This window comes from Topomyia yanbarensis, chromosome 3 (genome assembly GCF_030247195.1).
Source record: "Topomyia yanbarensis strain Yona2022 chromosome 3, ASM3024719v1, whole genome shotgun sequence".
NCBI classification, from domain to species: Eukaryota; Metazoa; Arthropoda; class Insecta; order Diptera; family Culicidae; genus Topomyia; species Topomyia yanbarensis.
This window is the reverse complement of record NC_080672.1, coordinates 67,945,391-67,964,719: the sequence shown is the minus strand read 5'-3', so window position 1 is coordinate 67,964,719 and position 19,329 is coordinate 67,945,391. Positions and strand designations below refer to the sequence as shown.

The 19,329-nt window shown below is 36.3% G+C and overlaps 1 protein-coding gene across 1 annotated transcript; it reads right to left on the bottom strand.

The window, feature by feature from the left end:
- Window positions 1-13,052: 13,052 nt before the first annotated feature.
- On the bottom strand, window positions 13,053-14,163 carry LOC131692646 (glutamic acid-rich protein-like). Its single transcript, XM_058979805.1, has 2 exons — window positions 13,993-14,163; window positions 13,053-13,908 (listed from the first exon to the last, which is right to left on the bottom strand). Exon 2 carries the CDS (start codon window positions 13,889-13,891, stop codon window positions 13,190-13,192), a length of 702 nt encoding a protein of 233 aa, XP_058835788.1. The 5' UTR covers window positions 13,892-13,908; window positions 13,993-14,163; the 3' UTR covers window positions 13,053-13,189.
- Between the last annotated feature and the right edge of the window lie 5,166 nt (window positions 14,164-19,329).

Genomic DNA, 19,329 nt, shown 5'->3' with positions numbered 1-19,329 from the left:
CTTCGGCAGATACCGTACAGATTAAGTGTAAATGACTTATTGTTCTGGTGTTAAAAGCTTATAATCACTAACTTATAACTGGATTTAGTAGTATGATAGTCTAAGAGTTCAGAAGTTTCGTTAAATTTGCTGCATCATCTGTCTACCAGTTTATTCTAGCCACATGCTGTACGGTGCTTAGTAGGCTGTCCTAAAACAAAATAGATGTTCGAAAAGTCATGGTGCTCAACCGGAATGAAAAATATGCATATTTCAATCATTTTTGTAGTACAAATCAATTTTCTAAAAAATTATCTAGAGGTTCCGCAAATGCGTTTTATGAAAATGGTAATTTTTGAGCAAAATTGTCGTATATTTATCCTAACTTTCTCGTTGCTCAATAATTTTTTAATATTGTTTTTATTTTTCTATTAACCTCAGAGAACAAATTTTCTTTAAAAGTTAAAAAAACGTTTATATCATTGATAGAACCTAAATAGGGTAAAGTGCCTATTTTCACCATACTAAGCAAGGTGCCTCAATAATTCGTTAATTTCTCGTCCTACAATCAATGGAATGCGTAAAAATGACATCAACAGCTTTGCTTCGTTGTTAAGAACCAATATAATAACACAAGTGCGCTGAGAACAGTAAAATTCTCGTCTTTGAGCGCAACGAAAACTCGAATCGAGTACCCCTATTGTTGCGCTACCATTTGGCTCAATGCGTTGAACAAAGATGGCAGACACTGCTCTAACCAACGGCTTCAAATGGGTAGGGTGATAATAGAAACATGGCGCAAATGGGCTCATCACCCTATTGCAAAAAATATATTTTTAGTCATATTCGAAAAAAAAAATCATACTAAACAAATTTCAATACTTTTTTTCGTCAATCCTAAAATATGCATTGGAGATAACTATTAATTACTAAGATTTTCGTGAAGAAATATTGTGAAAATTCGATCTTTCAAACTTTGAAACTTTGCCTACATTTTTAAAATTGTTGAATACCTCATCCGTCACTTCACCAGTGTAGGCATTCTGGGTGTCAAATAAAAAAGATTTTACTTTATCTTACAGAGCTATTACATAGTTGGTAAATAGAATCTTATTCTGAGGTAGTCATTGAGACTTTTATGGATTTGTCCATGATCAACAACTGTTTCGAATGAGAAGTGATGATGCAATAACCTGTATAACATTCATGAATGATTTTTGAAATGTGGCGAGTGTCTTTAAAAAAAAAATTATATTTATTGACACTTGCCATTATATTTCAGTCTGAACACATTTTGCCTTTGAAACTTACTGCGTATTCAAAAGCAAATTTTCAGTATTCTTCGGGCGATTGGATGAAGTAAATATCTCCTACATTGATGAGGCACGCAAGAAAAAGATTCTCATACTTTGGCGTGAATTCCAGAAATAAATATCTTTGATAACTATTTTTGCACTGTAAATAGTAGCCCCATCTTGTGCCTCACTGCCAACGTACTCAAATTGCATATTTTATAAAAAAGGATTTAAAAAATGCCTTTCGTTTGTGGATGTGTGTAACATCTATATGGAGACTGATGGCTCTGTTCCCGCACTATCGAAAAATATAATCACTCGGGGGGTAGATTGAAAATCATCTTAAATAACACAAATTGTATAAAATTAGGAAAATTTACATAGTACGCTCGAAAACACACTTTCGTTCTTCTACTTCTACAAAACAAAATGTTTTGCAACAAAAACACAATTGGATAATGTGTTCCTTGTTACTTGAGGTAGGGGAGCGAGGGTAACAGTGAAACACTTTTTTTCTACGATTTAATTTTGATAATAACACAGCGAAACAAAATGAAAAACAATTGGGAGTAGAACGCAAAAAATGGCGAAAGTTTGGGGTCCCAGGAAACTCCTGGTGAAGAAATTTTTGAAAAAAATGAAAACGTTTGAGCTATGCACGCATGCACTTCAGAGGTAGTGTGGTATTCATACCTACAATTTCAGTTTTTAGTTCTCAGTTGCGTTGGAAATTTTGGACGGCGCCGGTGGTTGAGTGGTAAGCGTGACCGCCACTCATTCCAGTTGTCTTGGGTTCAATTCCAGCCGAGGTCGTTGAGATTTTTCTGGGGTGAAAAAATATATGGTTCACGTCTTCTTTCGGACGGGAAGACAAGCCGTTGGTCCCCGGTCCACGAGATGATGGATCAATATCCAGTCCAGATAGTGGAGTCACCTCTCTTACGTCGGTAAAGAAGAAGCAGAATCCAACTTCTATACTAACTAACAAATATCCTCCTCCCGTGAGTGCGCACTAGTACATACAGCCTCTAGCAAAACCAATCGGACTAACCATTCCTTCCGCGATCTACGTTCGGGCCTGGCCGGCGGTCGGTATTGATTAATAAACACTTTAGGATTATCAGGAGTTGCACATTGAAAGATGTTTCGCTACTCCTAAGCATAATTATCTACTTATTCCCTGTGCAACTTCAGCTAGTCCAGATCGAAAACGGAGTAGCAGCCAGGGGTGGTCTCATAAGCTCAAGCTCTCAGTCGCGTTGTAAATTTCGTTTACTTTACTTTAAGGAATATGAACTTCAAATTAATTTAAAAAAAATCGATTTTTTTGCCCAGCAGAATTCAGTTTTCCCTACATAATGCATTGATTGAATAATTTAGATATTGTCTTAAATTATTTTGGACGATTCTCTGAGTCCTACCATGTAGTATGTGTTATCAAAAACATCGCGAATGATCAAGTTCTAAATGTTCTAAATCGATATAATATACGAGGACAGTGATAAGAGTTATAAGAAATGTCTCATCACACTGTTAGGTGGATTGAAGCGTTTTAAACACCAGATTGCCTCGTATGTTAGCGTTTCGGCCCAATCAGTCGTTTCTGAAGGTGAGTACACATACTTATTATGTATGGCTATTTTCTATATAATATATATATATATATATATATATATATATATATATATATATATATATATATATATATATATATATATATATATATATATATATATATATATATATATATATATATATATATATATATATATATATATATATATATATATATATATATACATATATATATACATATATATATATATATATATATATATATATATATATATATATATATATATATATATATATATATATATATATATATATATATATATATATATATATATATATATATATATATATATATTTGTGTACGAATGATTATAGAGCGTTTTTTGGAAAGTTCCAGCCAAAATGTCGTATCTCTACATTGAAAGTTGTTTAAGAAATATGGGATCAAGAGAAAAATGGGAAAATCGTGGTCGAAAATGAAAACAACGTCCTAACGTTTCGTTTTTCATTCACTGCGTTTATTTGGTAATGCACGTTTGTGTTAGCTTAAAGGTGCCATTTTTTTCTATGCTCTACATTTTGAAGTTCTTAAAATTAAAGGGCTACACTTGATACCCAGCTGGAGTCCCAAACAGACAAATTATCCAAGGTATCTTGCAATGGTGCTTACAGAAGCCGTCGGGCTTTGGAACCTGTAATAGAGACCACACCGTCATCTGCAAGCTGCCTTAGCGTGCAGGAGCAGTCAATGTCATTCACGTAAAAATTGTAGAGAAGGGGGCTTATACACGAGCCCTGGGGAAGACCCATGTAGCTAATTCGTGATCTCGAGAAATCACCATGCGGAAAATGCATGTGTTTTTCAGACAGCAAGTTTAGCAAAAAGTTGTTTAGAGTCGGTGAAAGACCATGCTGGTGCAGCTTCTCAGAGAGAATTTTGATAGAAACTGAATCACAAGCCCCCTTCATATCTAGGAAAACGGATGTCATCTGCACTTGCTAGCATAAGTCATTTGAATTTCTGTTGAGAGCAACGCAAGACAATCGTACGTCCCTTTGCCTTTACGGAAGCCAAATTGAGTACATATCTGACAGTAAGCGATTTCCTTCGACCCAATTGTCGAGGCGAAACAAGATCATTTTCTCGAATAACTTCCGGATACAGGACAGCATTGCAATCGGTCGATGCGAGTTGTGGTCGGAGGCTAGTTTTCCTGGTTTTTGGATGGCGTTGACCTTCACTTGCCTCCAGTCATGAGAGACAATATTGCCCTCAAGAAACTTATTAAATAAATTCAACAAGCGTTTTTTGGCAGTGTCTGGCAGATTCTTTAGCAAGTTAAATTTGATTCTGTCTGGCCCTGGGGCTTTATTATTACATGACATGAGAACAAGTGAGAACTCTACTCCACGAAAACGGTGTTTCATTCGCGTTATCGTGAGGGGACGCGGCGCGGTAGATCTTCTGTGCCGGGGCGGAATCCGGACAAACCTTTTTGGAAAAATCGAATATCCATCGATGTTTCTCTCGTTAGCCCGTCGACGAACCGGCGCCAGCGGCTACGTTTTTTTGGCTTTCATCAAATTCTCCATGAGCGTTTCTGCCATCGCGTACTGTCGGTTGCTGGCTGGTAGCCCGTCGTCCCGGAATGTCTTATACGTGGCGGCCTTCTCTGCGTACACGCCTGAGCATTCATTGTCCCACCATGGGTTGGGAGGACGCCCGCGAGAGTCTGAGCTTGAATCGCGGTATCTAGAATCAACATTTCCGGTTATCGCGGACGCGTAGCTCTTCCAATCAATATTTCGTGTGAGGTCATAAGAAACATTGATTGTATTCGGTACCCCTGAACCGTTATCAATATTAATTACGATTGGCAGATGGTCTCTGTCGTGTGGATCAGAGACTACCTTCCACGTGTAATCTAACCGCAGTGATGTCGAGTAGAGGGACAGGTCTAAGGCGCTCGGACGCACTGGAGGCGCCGGAATCCGTGTCATTTCACCCGTGTTCAAAATGGTCATATGGGAGTTGTCGCAAAGCTCATGGAGTGAGGTATATTGATTATCGTCATGAAGGCAACCCCATGCCGTACCGTAGGAGTTGACATCACCTAAAACTAGCCTCGGTGCGGGGAGGAGTTCCGCAATATCGCAAAGCCGTCAGTGGAGCCTCAGTTAGCTCTAGGGTAGATGTAGATGGAAGCAAACCAAAGGTGTTTTCCTATAATTTTGGTTTGACAAGCGACAATTTCAATGCCTGGTGTCGAGGGGAGGTCGATTCGATTGAAAAAATAGCACTTTTTGATCCCCAAAAGTACTCCTCCGTAATAGTCTTCTCGATCCAAGCGAATAATATTAAAATCGTGGGACTGTAGGTCTATTTCTGATGTAAGCCAGGTCTCGCATAGTGCAAATGCATCGCATTTCAAGTTATTCAGTACGATTTTAAAAGAAACGATGTTCGGGATATTGCTTCTGCAATTCCACCGTAGAACAGTGATTAAATCCGTGACCTCGTTCGATGGATTAGCCATCGAAGGATACATTCGATGAAAGGAGAAGCCATTTCGCAGTAAACTGCTTCAAAAATGTTTTTACTGCGGGAAGAAAGCTTATCAAGATGCTTTTAAGAGGGTCAGAAATATTTAGTGCTGTAGTCCACAATGTCCGAGAAATTTATTAAGGCAGCGTTGGTTTCTTTCTCTGGCTGAGATATGGGGTTTTTGATGTTCCTGGAAGTGCTGGGAACACCTTTTGCACCAGTACTTCCTTGAGTAGTAATTTTAGGAGGGCCATGAAGAGACACCTTCTGGACGTTACGACGAAGCTTGGGAGAGGACATGTTCCTCCTTTTTCTATTGCTTCTAGGCACAGCAGAAGATCTTGAGGTTCATCAAAGTCGCCTTCGTCAGTAGACAAGTCGGTATAGATGTTCGTAGAGGCCGGTGGCGTAGCTATCTTAAGCATTTCTTCTAAAGATCGCTTAAAGCATCCCTGAAGAAAACGCTTAAGATTCTCCTCGCGCTGTTTGTACGCGGGCATGCCGGGAGATCATGTGGGTTTCCCCCACAGTAGAGACAACTTTCGATATCCCTTCCACAGGAATCATTCGCATGATTTCCACCGCATTTCCCACAACTGGTCTTATTGCTACAATGGGAGGCTGTGTGTCCCAATTGTTTGCAATGAGTACAGTTCATGACCCGCGGCACAAAGAGACGAACAGGTAGACGAACCTTGTCAACGAGGAGGTAGTTGGGTGGAGCGGAATCGGCGAAGAGCACCCAATAAGAGTCTGAGTTGACGTATGTTTTCTTCCCGTCAGCTGCGACCGATGCTGAATGCAAACGTTTGCACTCCAGAATCTTCACTGGCTTAAGCATGGGGTCTTTGAAACAGCCAGTCCCATATTTCAGCTCCCCTGTTAGCTGTAATATACACTGTACTCCTTCGTAAAAGGCCCGTAGCCAGCAATATCAGTTGACTGATTTGAACTGTTTACAATCATCCGAAGCTTATCAGGGTGAATTTTCGATATTTCTGTCACAGTCGTATACAGGTCCGTCAGAACTCGAGAAATCTGCAATAGATTTAAACACTTTTTGTCTTTGATCCGAAAAAGGACACGAAGTGTCCGGTGGCCGAACTTGGATATACTTTGAGCCAGGGTACCGATTTTGTTTCGACGTCCATTTCACCTTGAGATGAACCGCCGTCAGGGGAAGTCATTTTTGCACGGGCCTATTGCCCGGTGCACGTTGGTAAGAGAACCAAGAAGGGGAAACGTAAAATAATACTTGACTTGTGTATGTAACGGTACATAGACGGCTTACTAGAAGAACACTGCTTCACTGGTCAGTGGCTGGCCAACGGTACTCAGAAACAGAAACACAAAAGAAAAATACTGAAACCTCGACGAGGCGGAGAGTGCGCAAGATTACCTTGGACGCGGATTAGCACTACTCTTAGTCGCTACACACTCAACGGACTGGCAACCAAACACTTGTGTCTCGACCGAGCGCTCAAAAACGAATGATCAATTATTATCCTTCGCTATAGAGTAATGGTGTCTTCGGAAACGTTGTTGTATGGCATCTAGCGCTTTATTTGGTTGCCTCATAGTAGTTTCAGTCACTAGGGCGGCACCGTTATCAACTTTTTTAATAAAGCTAGATAGAAAAATGGTATCTTTGAGAAAGACCTATTATTCTTAATATATTCTTTGGAGATATAATAATTGTAGGTCTTGAATGTATCGGGATAGCGCATGCTTTGGTTAAATTTTACTACAGATCTGCCCTTGTATGCAAAAGTGACGTAAATGCCATCCAGGATATTTTTCAGGAAATCAGTTTTTGTCTTGCTTGGTACGGGTAAAAGCACGCTTTCGTCACATTGTTTTTCGCCTTTTTAAAGTCAATTATTATTTTAATTTGAAGTCGCTTGCACTGAAAGATGAGGATTTTCGTAGCGAACTTAAAAATACGAAAAAGTGAAATTGAAAGGTCAAAGTGGCATTTACGTCACCTTTGCATACAATGGCAGACATTCTGTTTTCTAAAATGCGCCATATTGTAGGACCTACAAAGTTAGTTTCTTCGCTAAATATATCTACCTGACATACAGCTTTGTCGTAGACGCCATCTTTTTATCTCGTTCCGTAGAAAGGTGGTAACAGCATCGCCCTAGCGACTGAATTCTGAGCTAATATGAAATGATGAAATAAAGATGCCTGCCAAAACTTTGCCAAAGACACCATAACTCTAAAACGAAAGATAAGGAAAGGACGTGTAAATTGTGGGCTACCCTCTTTTGGACGCCAGATATACCCGGGGTTACTCCCTCGAACTACGAAAATGTTCGTGAATAGAAAGGTAGTTCCTGTAATAATCTTATTTCTTCTGGACAACATGGATCAATTAACCTACCAATAAAATCCTGTATTTTAACAATTAAAAATAATGTTAATTTGGAAATGCGGCTGTTTTCTCCTTTTTCTGTAAAAAATGCAAAATGTGGGTTAGCCCTTTTTGGACGCCAGCCATTCATGTAGTAATGACAGAAATAGAGAGTGAGAGGAATATTTTGATTTGGCTTGTGTTTCGTTCTTTGTCCGGTTCCGTACCGGGAGGGAATCAGAATAGTTAGAGGAATGGCAAGCCAGTGAATTTTCATTCGTTCGCCGAAAAATCGGCTCGAGAAATTTGACAAATGGCTTTAGGTGATGATCGATTCATTTGCTTTAAAGACGGTTGTGAGCTACCATTCTTTTAAAATGAGTTTCCGTTTGCTCATTTTCTTCAAAGAACCAGTTCGTTTGAAACGTTCACGAACAAATGGAGGTACGTTGGAACACGCGTGGTGGGGCAAAGCCCTTCTCTTGCCCCATAGGTTGCTACGGATCTGCTATCGCAGGTGTTAGGATATTTAGGAATTTTTAAATGCGAATCATCTGAGTTTGAGGCATGTCCGGACAAGCGTAAAGTCGGCTCCGACAGTATGAAACACTAATAGCGGTAAGCTTGAAGCTAGTTGGTACCGCCGAACGGTACTATCTTTGATTTTAAGCCTGAGTTTAGTCCGGTCTAACACGTTAGTACCTGTCATTGCAGAAATGGCTGCATTCTGAAGCCAAATGAAAACAGTGTAAAGGGGCGCCATATTCCTCTTGCATACATCTCAATAATTTGAATCAACTTTTCGACCTTTATGTGCAATATTATGGCCCATGTTGCACACAAACCATATGAGGGCAAGTAAGCAAGTTTTATCCCGTACGAAAAACAGGTATAATCGAGTTTTAAATGTCATTTTTTTGATACTCTTTATCGTCCTATCCATAAGGTGCTGCACGCTCATTTGAAAGTGCCATGTCGAAGAGTTATATTGCAGGTTAGCAGAAGTCGAATCATTTTGAAACTAACCGTAGAACGAAATTTTATAATTGGATGCAGAGCTGCATTAAATAAAAATTGTTTTCGTTTGTTAGTTTACTTATGGCTATCAAAATGAGTGAAGCTGTTTAATTTACCCACAAATCTTTAGTTAGTTTAACTAGAGGAAAACAAAAGAATATATAATCACAATGTGTACCCTTTTCTACTTCTTCTACTCTTCTCACAAAGAACACAATAAGCAAGTGGATGTTTTCTTATATTTGTACTGCTTTCGAAAGAATCCAAACTAGGATTAAATAAAAGATTGTAAATAAAGCCATGTCATACAACCTAAGTAACATTATGACGGCAAACAATCTGCTACAAATATTCTCATTTTGATCGTTATTTAAATAATATCGAAGCTTGCTTATATTGTTTCACTATTTATAATTTTCCATCAGATCTTGGACGATTAGCATTTCCACTGTAGAACAAATTATCGTTTAATTCTTAGTGATAGAACAGAAATGCACAGGGTTTGAAAGAAGTTGTGAAAGTTGAGACTGGACAAATGACTTGGAAAAATGACACAAAAAGTTGAATGCGGAAGAATCGCCTAAATCGTGTCCTAACTTAAGGGGGTTGTGTAAAGTATTATCGGCAAAAAAATTGGATTCCTTAATTTTTTTCGATGCAAAGATTGGTTATTCAGTCAGGTGCCACGTCGAAAACTGGTTTTGCGGTGTACACCATAACTCAAAATCTGCTGGACCAATCGTTGATACATTTGCATAGTTGTTTTTAACATCACTCCAAAAGTAACTAATGGAGCTTTTATTTCTTAGTCGATTTTCGAACTTTTCGAACTTTTCGTAGCACTTTGAAGCCAAAGTCCGATTATTGCTGAAAAACGAAAATGCTATTGAAAAAAATAATCATATCAAGCATTTTGCAAAAAGCTTTTGTAGTTAGCGGGGCAATGATGTGAAGAAGAAAAACTGTGCAAAATTCAGTACGATTGGTCAAGGAAATTTTGAGTTATGGTTCACACCACATTTTGTCGAGGTGCCTCCTGAAGATTCACTGTCTGCATCAAGTGTCAGGTTCAATTTGTTAAGTTATATCTGTCAATTGATTATCAGACAGATTGCAGACTATAGGAAGTAATTAATTGTAATTTATTATTTTGTAACCGGGATTTGAAGCTTTCTTAATTTTCGCACGACGTCGCAAAATTTCGTTGAATTGAACGCTTTAGCAATCCAAGATGTTGAAAGCTCAGCAATTTGGATTTAACCCATTTGACAGATTTACATAGTTGAAAATCAGCTTTTGAAGTTGTCAAATTATCAGCTCAATTACTAAACTTTTGGTATTTCAGAATTGATTAGGTAATCGCGCTGATAATATGAATTACTTCATTTTTAGCAAAGTAGGTCTGCCAAATTCTATATTCATGGTTAGTGGAGTAGTTGGGTAGGATGGTATAATAAGCCCCACCAGTCTAAAATGTTATATTTCTTTTCCAATGACCACATAATTATCTGAAGCAAATAAATAATTGTTTTTGGCTTTTTTATGTGCTGCAGAACAGCAACTAATACAAACGTTTCCAAAAAAGGTAAGCTTCCATTATTGTTCTTAATCATTTGATTTAATTTGAAATAGTCAGATTTGGCTGACCTGTCTGACCACTTGTTACTTTGTTTAAGCTAAATCAAGGATTCCAAAATTATTTTAACAAAATATAAATACGTCAGACTATTAAATGGCATAAACAGTGATTTTTTTATTAACCTCATTCTACGGTTTTTAACATTGCCGTGTACAGCCGATCAGGACGCAGTAATGCAAATGGCAACATCATGTTACCTGAAAAAGACAAATTTATGACATGCTCCTCTTGCGCATACTTCGTTATTTTCAATCCCCTCTTCGGTTTTCTTCTGGATCAATATGGCTCTCTTTGCTCGCAATAAAGATGGCAATAAATAAGCCAGTTTTAACAGGTAGGAAAGACAAGCACCGTCGAACTATATTTACCTGTATTTTGATTTCTCTGTTCTTTCCTTCTCTTTACACGCTTAATTCCAATTGCTCATCGAAGAGTTACAGGAGAGCATTTGGATAAATCGAATCGATTATCTCATATTCAGATCAAAGTTGTTTTTGCGAATTCGAATCAAAACTGCAACAAGAATTGTTTTGATTCTTATCTTTTACATATCGCTGTGAGAATAAGTGGGAACATTTTATTCCTTAATATAAATCAATAACATGTTATCACGAATTATTGCCCATATATCTGTCGTATCTCACATCAAAGAAAGTGAATAACGAAAAAAATAGTTTTTTTTTTCATTGGATAGATCCAAATAAATAACAATCGGATGTAGATCGTAAAATGCACTATTTTATAAACTTTCTTATTTTCACTCCCAGTTTACAAATTGAATCAGAATGTTAACTGCTTACAAAGTAACTCTATAAATACCCTAAGCAAATATTAAATAAAAGATTTTAAATATACGCATTTTCCTATATGAATATCATAAAAATATCACATAAAACATCCAAATAAAAATATTTTATAATTGATTGCGAACGCAACGGCGATCAATATATTTGTTCGTAAAAATATATTACTAGGATGCTGAAAACTTTCATTTCTGTTTATTTATAAAATCGTAAAAATTTTGTTAGCAAATTAAATCGTTCCAATCTGCATTGATTCATTGCAGAAATATGCAATCAACAATATGAAATATAACACTTGTGATCATTCTGTCAAAGTTTAATTTTTTGTTTGACCTTTGTTTACTTTTTATTTAAGCTTCGCTGAAAAAACGTGTACAATACATTAGTTTGACACATATTGCCCGGGTTTAAACCAGTCAAAGTAATGGGATACAATATGCTAGAGCGAGACCCCATGTTTCAGTCCGTGAATACATGGAGACAGTAGCGCTTTGCTCCCTCTAGTAGTTATAATCTAATCTCTCAACCACTTCAAACTTATTTTCTTTTATGCATTAAATATTATGTCACTACAAAAAGCTGTACATCATCGGCCAACTATAAACTATCCATCAAGTTAAAGTTCTAAGTTCAGAAACATATCAGTTACATAATGACAAAATTGTTCTCACACGCTATGGAATGAGACATATGACGAAGAAAAGCTATTTTACTGTAAGAAAATATCAGAATGAAAAACAATTCTCCGTGTTGTCTAATTTACTCATTTTCTTTAACATGAATTTGTTGTTTTTTAACATTGTCGTGTATCGCAGATCAGAACGCAGCCATATAAATGACAACATCTTTGCTTTAAAGCTTACAAAATAGTTTAGGCCGGTTTAAAAGTTAGTCCGGTTTAAATATAGTTAGTACGCTTTTAAGCTTACGGCTATAAGTCACTTTACGCTTGTCTGGACATGCCGCACACTCGTGATTTGCATTTAAAAATGCCAAAATATTCTGACTCCTGCGGTTGAAGACAAAGGGTTAAGTCGTTGGGAAATTCTAAGCTTGTTTCAATGACCCTTTTTCTGGTTTCATTTTAACTTTACGCAATCTTAAAAAAATCAGCATATGTTGAAATGTATGTAAGTTTTCGATGAGCTAGTTTATGTTTTATAAACAATCATCCAATTCAAACTTAGCTCTCCATTCAAAAAATTGTTCCTAATCTATATTTTGGAACATCTCTCCAAAATAGAGCTCATTCCTCATTCCTACAGTTATTTTATATTGATATAAACAGACAACTATGCGATCTCAGCTAAGAGGTAAATTACAAGATCCCCTTCCCATAATTTTCCAAAAGTCCTCATGATGATTAAAACATTAAGTTCTCAATATAGTGATCAGACAATATTCTTCCAAAAATATTTTGAACAAAATGTAATTTAATTAATCAGCATCAATGATTTGTTTTCAATCCAATTAATTTTGGTTTATGGAGGGTGTGGTCGGTTTAAAACCCAACATCCCCACCTCTCAGCTAGCTGCCCCACTGAAACGAACAACAGAACTGAGAAGCCACATAATGTTAGCAACAATAGCGAAACAACGGCAGAAAGAGTGGGTCATTACCTGCCAATATGAAACTTGTGATTAGTTAAGGACTGTATTGGAAACACTTCCATAAAATACGATAATCTACATTTTTACTCGTGTTTACTGTTGGCGAATTTCTCAATAATTCGAAACGTCGCTCAAAACCGCCACAGAAATTATTAAATTCAGCGTTTCATATTGTTATAACTTCTGTTAAGCGGTTCCTTTGTCAATCTGCAGAATATCAAGAAGATACAAATTATACATCAAGTCTATATTTTTCTTGTCTTGTATAATTAAAAACAATGCAAACACTTATATTCACTGACAGTTAATAACTTTTTCTTCAATTGAAATATTTCACCTACTAAATATAAAACTAGCATAACCACGGCATCAGTGATGACCACCTTTCTTGAAACCATGCTCACTTCCACCACTTTTGCCGCCCTTTTTGCCATAATCGTCCTTGTGCGAAAAGTGTGACTCATGGCCATGCTTATTCTTCCAGTCCTTGTGATCCTCGTCGTGATGTCCCTTGTCCGAGTGACCCTTCTTCGAGTAGTGGTCTTCCTTGTGGGCCGACTCATGATGTCCTCCCTTCTTATGCTCTCCGGCCTCCTTGCTGTGGTGTTCGTGGGCATCGCCATACTTCTTGTGCTTACCTTCCTTGTGATGATCATCGTAGAATTTATGTTCCTTGTGGTAGTCATCCTTGTGAGATTTTTTATGATAACCAGTGGTTTTAGATCCCTTTTTGTGACCCTTCTTGTGTTCGCTCTTGCCATGCTTCGAACCCTTCTTCTCTTCGTGATGCTTTTTATACTCATCCCCCTCCTCGTGACTTTCCTTTTTGTGTCCTCCTTCCTCGCCGTAATGAGACTCGTGTTCCTCTTTGGCGTGATCACCTTTTTCCTTCTTGTCCATACCATGCTTTGATTTGTACCCCTTGTCGGCCTTCTCACCCTTCTTTTCGTGATGCTCACCACCGTGTTCACTTCCGCCACTTTCCTCGAAACCTTCCTCCTTCTTTTCAGCTGCAGCAATAGAAACCAACAGCACCAGGGCCAGCAAGCCCACCAGCAAGAAGTGTTTCATAATGGCGACGGTGGCGTCTGGAAACCGAACATAAATTAACCCTTTTTCGTTGCAGTTCACAGTACAATGTCACAAACGTGAGGGTAATTAGAAACACTTACTTCACTCCCAACCAGTTGTGCGCACTTACGGAATATCCTCCAAACAACCGGTCAAGTTCTCTCCAGGATCTTTTTATCCACCAGCAGATACAAGACCAAGGCAAAACTTCCAGTGAGCCGGCCGACGCGAGTAAAAACTAAACTGACTGTGATCTATTCACAGCAAAGTGGCATTGTATTTATATCAGAGCACTATACAAAAAGATAAAACTTATTTTGTCACCCGTCCCCGTGCAGCGATTACAAGCATCCCCCCCCCTTCGAACCATTGACGCCCTTTTATCGGCCACTGCTACGGTCTGTTTTTGCTGAGTTGATTTCACTCAGCGTTGTGGGGCAATCGGTGGGTTTTGCTGCCTTTCTGGTACAGTTTAGCCGGTGTTAGTTTTTAGTTTCAAGTTGGCGAATATTTCTTTTTATTGCGAAGTTGCTCATTTTTGTTCCAACATTTGAACTTTCCGCGAAGCTTTGCTTCTCTAAAGAATGATTGTATTTCGGACGTCTGTTGAGATTGCAATCTAATGACAGGCTCGATTTTAAGTACAAAGCAAGAAATTGTTCGAAGAATGGTTAGTTTATTAAACTTGCTTGTTTTAATTAACTTGTTTAAGGATGTCAGACAATTCAAATAAATCAAAAAAGCATATGAAGTCAAACATTTCAACAAGGCAAATCAAACGTAAAATTTAAAAGGATTATTAGACAATTTCTTCACTTGGCTAAAAACCGGTTTTCGTTGAAAACCGGTTTTCGGCTAAATCCGAAAATTGGGTTTTCAGCGAAGCGGTTTTCATCAAGCGAAGAAATTGTCTGAAAATCTATTTAAATTTTACGGGTAATTTGCCTTGTTGAAATGTTTGACTTCATATACTTTTTTGATTTATTTGAATTGTCTGACTCGTTTGAGTTATGTATTTATCATGCTTGTTTACCTTATTTGAATTATCAGATTTTTTCATTTGTTTGACTTTTTAAATTTCTTTAATGAGTTGGATTTTTTTCTGGTGTTGTTTGGTTTGTTTGATGTGTTTCTATTATTTGACTAATTCAACAAGTTTAAATTATTATACTGTGTCACTGCTAAAATATGTTTAACTACGACTTGATTCAACTTATTTGCCTTGCTTGGCTTAATTGTCTATTTTTATTAAATATTTTTTATTGGTTTGTTTGATTTAATTTCCTCGTTACAGATTCGGCCGACGTATTTAATTTATTTGTCTTGTTCGATTTTGTTTAACTCCAATAGCTTGTTTGATTTGTTTGTTAGCTTCACTCACTCTTAGTCTGATATTATCTGAAAGATAATTATAATAGAAAAAATTTATAATAAAAGGGGGATTTTATAATATCTCATGTTCAAAAACATATCTTTAATATATGTTACAGGTTTGGAAGTTTTTATGAAACGCATATTTTAAAAATTTTACCCTACTTTTTAATTCCAACATTCTCATCAAATAACTTAATGTTTAAAATTAAGAAAATGGATGTTTGAATGTGTAAAAAGGGGTTTTTGCAGTTTTTTGGAAATTACTGTCGAAATTGACAGAACAGATAAACACTTTATATATTTTTAGATAGCTGAAACGAATACCGTAAACCGGGGTGACTTTGACCATCGGGGTGACTTTGATCACTCGAAACTTTTTTTGTAGATCGCTTATTTAGCAATAATAGTCATTTAAATTTGAAATGAGTTTTACTCTAAACTTAAAAAATACTGATTTGTTATACTTTTTGAGTACATTGTTTGGTTTTTTGACACAAAAACTACAAAAAAAACCGAAATTTGACTTAACCTTATTTTTACAAAACTTCGTAAAGTCTCAATTTTTTATAAAACAAATAAATCTCAGATTTAAGCAAGAGCAATAAAATTCAAAAATTTCTTTAAAATGGGATGTGCCAAATTCGCTTTTATGAGTTTGCTTATTTTAAAAATAATTTTTTGTGAAACTAGTTGACAATTATTTCAAATTATTTCAAGCTAAAATAAGAAATATTTTTTATATTCAATATTCCAACGTATTAAAATGAATGGAACTTTTTGTACATTGATAAACCACTGAAATAAAACAAATTTATCAGTTTGAAATGTATCAGATTCTTTTATTCTAGTTGAACACAAATTACACTAATTTTGGTAATTAAAATTTTACAGTATATTGAAACACTTTGTACAATACCAAGTCACATACACATTTAACCCTTTCATGCCCAACTTTTTGCTAGTGCATGTAGGGTCTCAAAACTATTTTTCCTTGAAAACGGTGCACAGTGGTCCAAAACGCGAAAAACGTGATCGTTTTCAATAACTACGAAATGGTTAGTTATAGCGACATACTATCTTCGGAAGAATTTATGACAATGAGACGCCCCATCTTTATAAGTCAAAAGTTTGATGATTAATCCTCCTATAAGTGAGATTCAAAATTTATTACTCATACAATTAGAGATAGCAAATTGGTGTATTCCGCAAAGTTGTAGTAAATTCTTCTACAAGAAACTTTACTGAAGGTGGTAATAGTCTCTCTTTAATAGTCTTTGAGATATAGAGCATTATTAGAGGAAATACCGAAAAAATCAATTTTTTCATCATAACTTCTTTCCAAGATTTTTTGGAAGTTCAAAATGTTCTACAAAACTATCACAATTGATGAAATACAAAATTTCGGTGAAGGAAGCAACTTAATATGTTGAGCAGATTCTGAGATATTCACGATTTTTATTCGAAAAATGGCCTACTTTGCACTCAAATAATTCATGGACGGGCAAAAACGGGCGGACCACTCTATATGTATATGAAAGTACAAGAAAGATGCTGAAAGATTCTGTATGAATCACTTGTATCCGGTTGTATCCATGGCTCTGGTAGCTGGATTTAAAGAATATCATTTATTAGACTAAAATATTGATACGAAACATATTTGGTAAAGCTGTTGAGATAAAGTGGTGGTACCTTCGGCAAAGTGTCGGGGAATATTCTTCTTAGAAACATTGCCGAAGACACCAGTTTGCCATCTTTACTTTTTATGAGAAATGTTCTCACAAGAGACATTGTCGAAAACATCAGCTTTCTGTCTTGACTGGTTTTTAGATACAGTGCATTGTTCGGTGGTACAGAGAGTAATGCGTTGTCTTATTAGTCATATAGTCGAATCCTAACAAGGAACGATTTTAAATATAAGTAGGCTGTGTATTGGCTCTGAAATCGGTTGCAAAGTTTGTCAACACAGAAGGTCAAGTTCCACAATAGAATGTAGTACCAGGGCTTGGAACATTAATATAAGCAAACCGTTTACGTTTGCTATGAACGACTTGACTGTTGAATTTGTATTGTTTTATGAAAGAAAGCCTTTTAAAAATTTGTTTATTGTCCACCATCGCGATTACTGCAAATACAAATCATTCGATCCAATAAACAACAATTGACGTAACTCTATACAGTGATAATGCTAAACAAGTAATCAAAGCATACGCGATTACCGAATGAATCGCTTTTAGTAGGCTTTCCATAAATATTGCACCGTATCTAAGAAACTAGTAAAGATGGCAAACTGGTGTCTTCAGCAATGTTTCTAAGAAGAATATTCCTCGACACTTTGCCGAAGGTACCACCACTTTATCTCAACAGCTTTACCGAATATGTTTCGTATCAATATTATAGACTAATAAATGATATTCTTTAAATCCAGCTACCAGAGCCATAGATACAACCGGATACAAGTGATTCATACAGAATCTTGCAGCATCTTTCTTGTACTTTCATATAAATATAGAGTGGTCTGCTCGTTTTTGCCCGTTCATGAATTATTTGAGTGCAAAGTAGGCCATTTTTCGAATAAAAATCGTGAATATCTCAGAATCTGCTCAACATATTAAGTTGCTTCCTTCACCGAAATTTTGTATTTCATTAATTGTGATAGTTTTGTAGAACATTTTGAACTTCCAAAAAATCTTGGAAAGAAGTTATAATGAAAAAATTGATTTTTTCGGTATTTCCTCTAATAATGCTCTATATCTCAAAGACTATTAAAGAGAGACTATTACCACCTTCAGTAAAGTTTCTTGTAGAAGAATTTACTACAACTTTGCAGAATACACCAATTTGCTATCTCTAATTGTATGAGTAATAAATTTTGAATCTCACTTATAGGAGGATTAATCATCAAACTTTTGACTTATAAAGATGGGGCGTCTCAATGTCATAAATTCTTCCGAAGATAGTATATTGCTATAACTAACCATTTCGAAGTTATTCAAAACGATCACGTTTTTCGCGTTTTAAACCACTGTGCGGTGGGATCAAAAAACACGAAAAAGCCTTTTTTCATAATGTTAGGTGCTTTCCTTGCAGTGCTAGAAGCTGCTCCATTTTTACCTTCTAATGCTCAATGCAATTCTTTTTAAATATTTACAATAGTCCAATTGTGTGGAAAACGTAGCCAAAGACAGTCTAAATTGATAAGTTTTATCAGTTTTCAAAAATATTGCCGCATAACGAAGATATATGAAAAAATCATTTTCCGACATCAACATAAACTGTCCCTGGCAGCACTGCTACATCGTAATCCAATGTTAATACTCAAATGAAAGGGAATAGTCACATTTATTAGCTTTACTTGTTTTTGTGAAGAACTTTTGCCTCAAACAAAAGTTATAGCTGTTTCAAAACGTTGTTGTCCACAAACAGCATGGGCATGAATGGGTTAACAATGAGTATCTTTTCAAAATTAGTTTAAACAAACATTTGAATGGAAACATTGACATCAAAAACTTAATGTGGGTGAGCATGCAGGTTATCAAAGTCACCCCAGAATACGAAAACGAATTTCAACTTGAAATCATTTTTAAAAAAATAGACGTAAGCGGACAATTTTAGGTAAAACCATCGATTCTTGTTCTCCATACATCAGTACATGGTTTAAAAATATTAAACATAAAAAATTTGTTTTGCGTCTAAAAATATGTAACAATTACTTCGAAAAGTGATCAATGTCACCCCGGTTTACGGTACCTTTCGAACGAGCTAAAATTTGTTGAAATCGTATTTTTCAAAAGAGATATTTAAAACTAAATACGGATGACGAATTATTACCGTTTTTCAGCTTTTATTTTTCTAGAAGTAAGACCTAAAACAAGCAATCAACTGTTATCGCCGCAACGGCTAAGTTCGACTAAGTTATTTTCTTTTTTATCTATCACCGCTAGAAATGAAATTAATAGGAGTGTCTTTTGATCGGATTCGTTGGCTCGAATCATATCTGAGAGATCGAATGCTTGTAGTAAAAATTGGATGTGTGTTCTCTGCCCCATTTTCGAACAACTCGGGTG

What these genes read in the sequence shown, in the direction of transcription:
- LOC131692646 (XM_058979805.1), bottom strand. Translation starts at nt 13,891, where the DNA reads ATGAAACACTTCTTGCTGGTGGGCTTGCTGGCCCTGGTGCTGTTGGTT.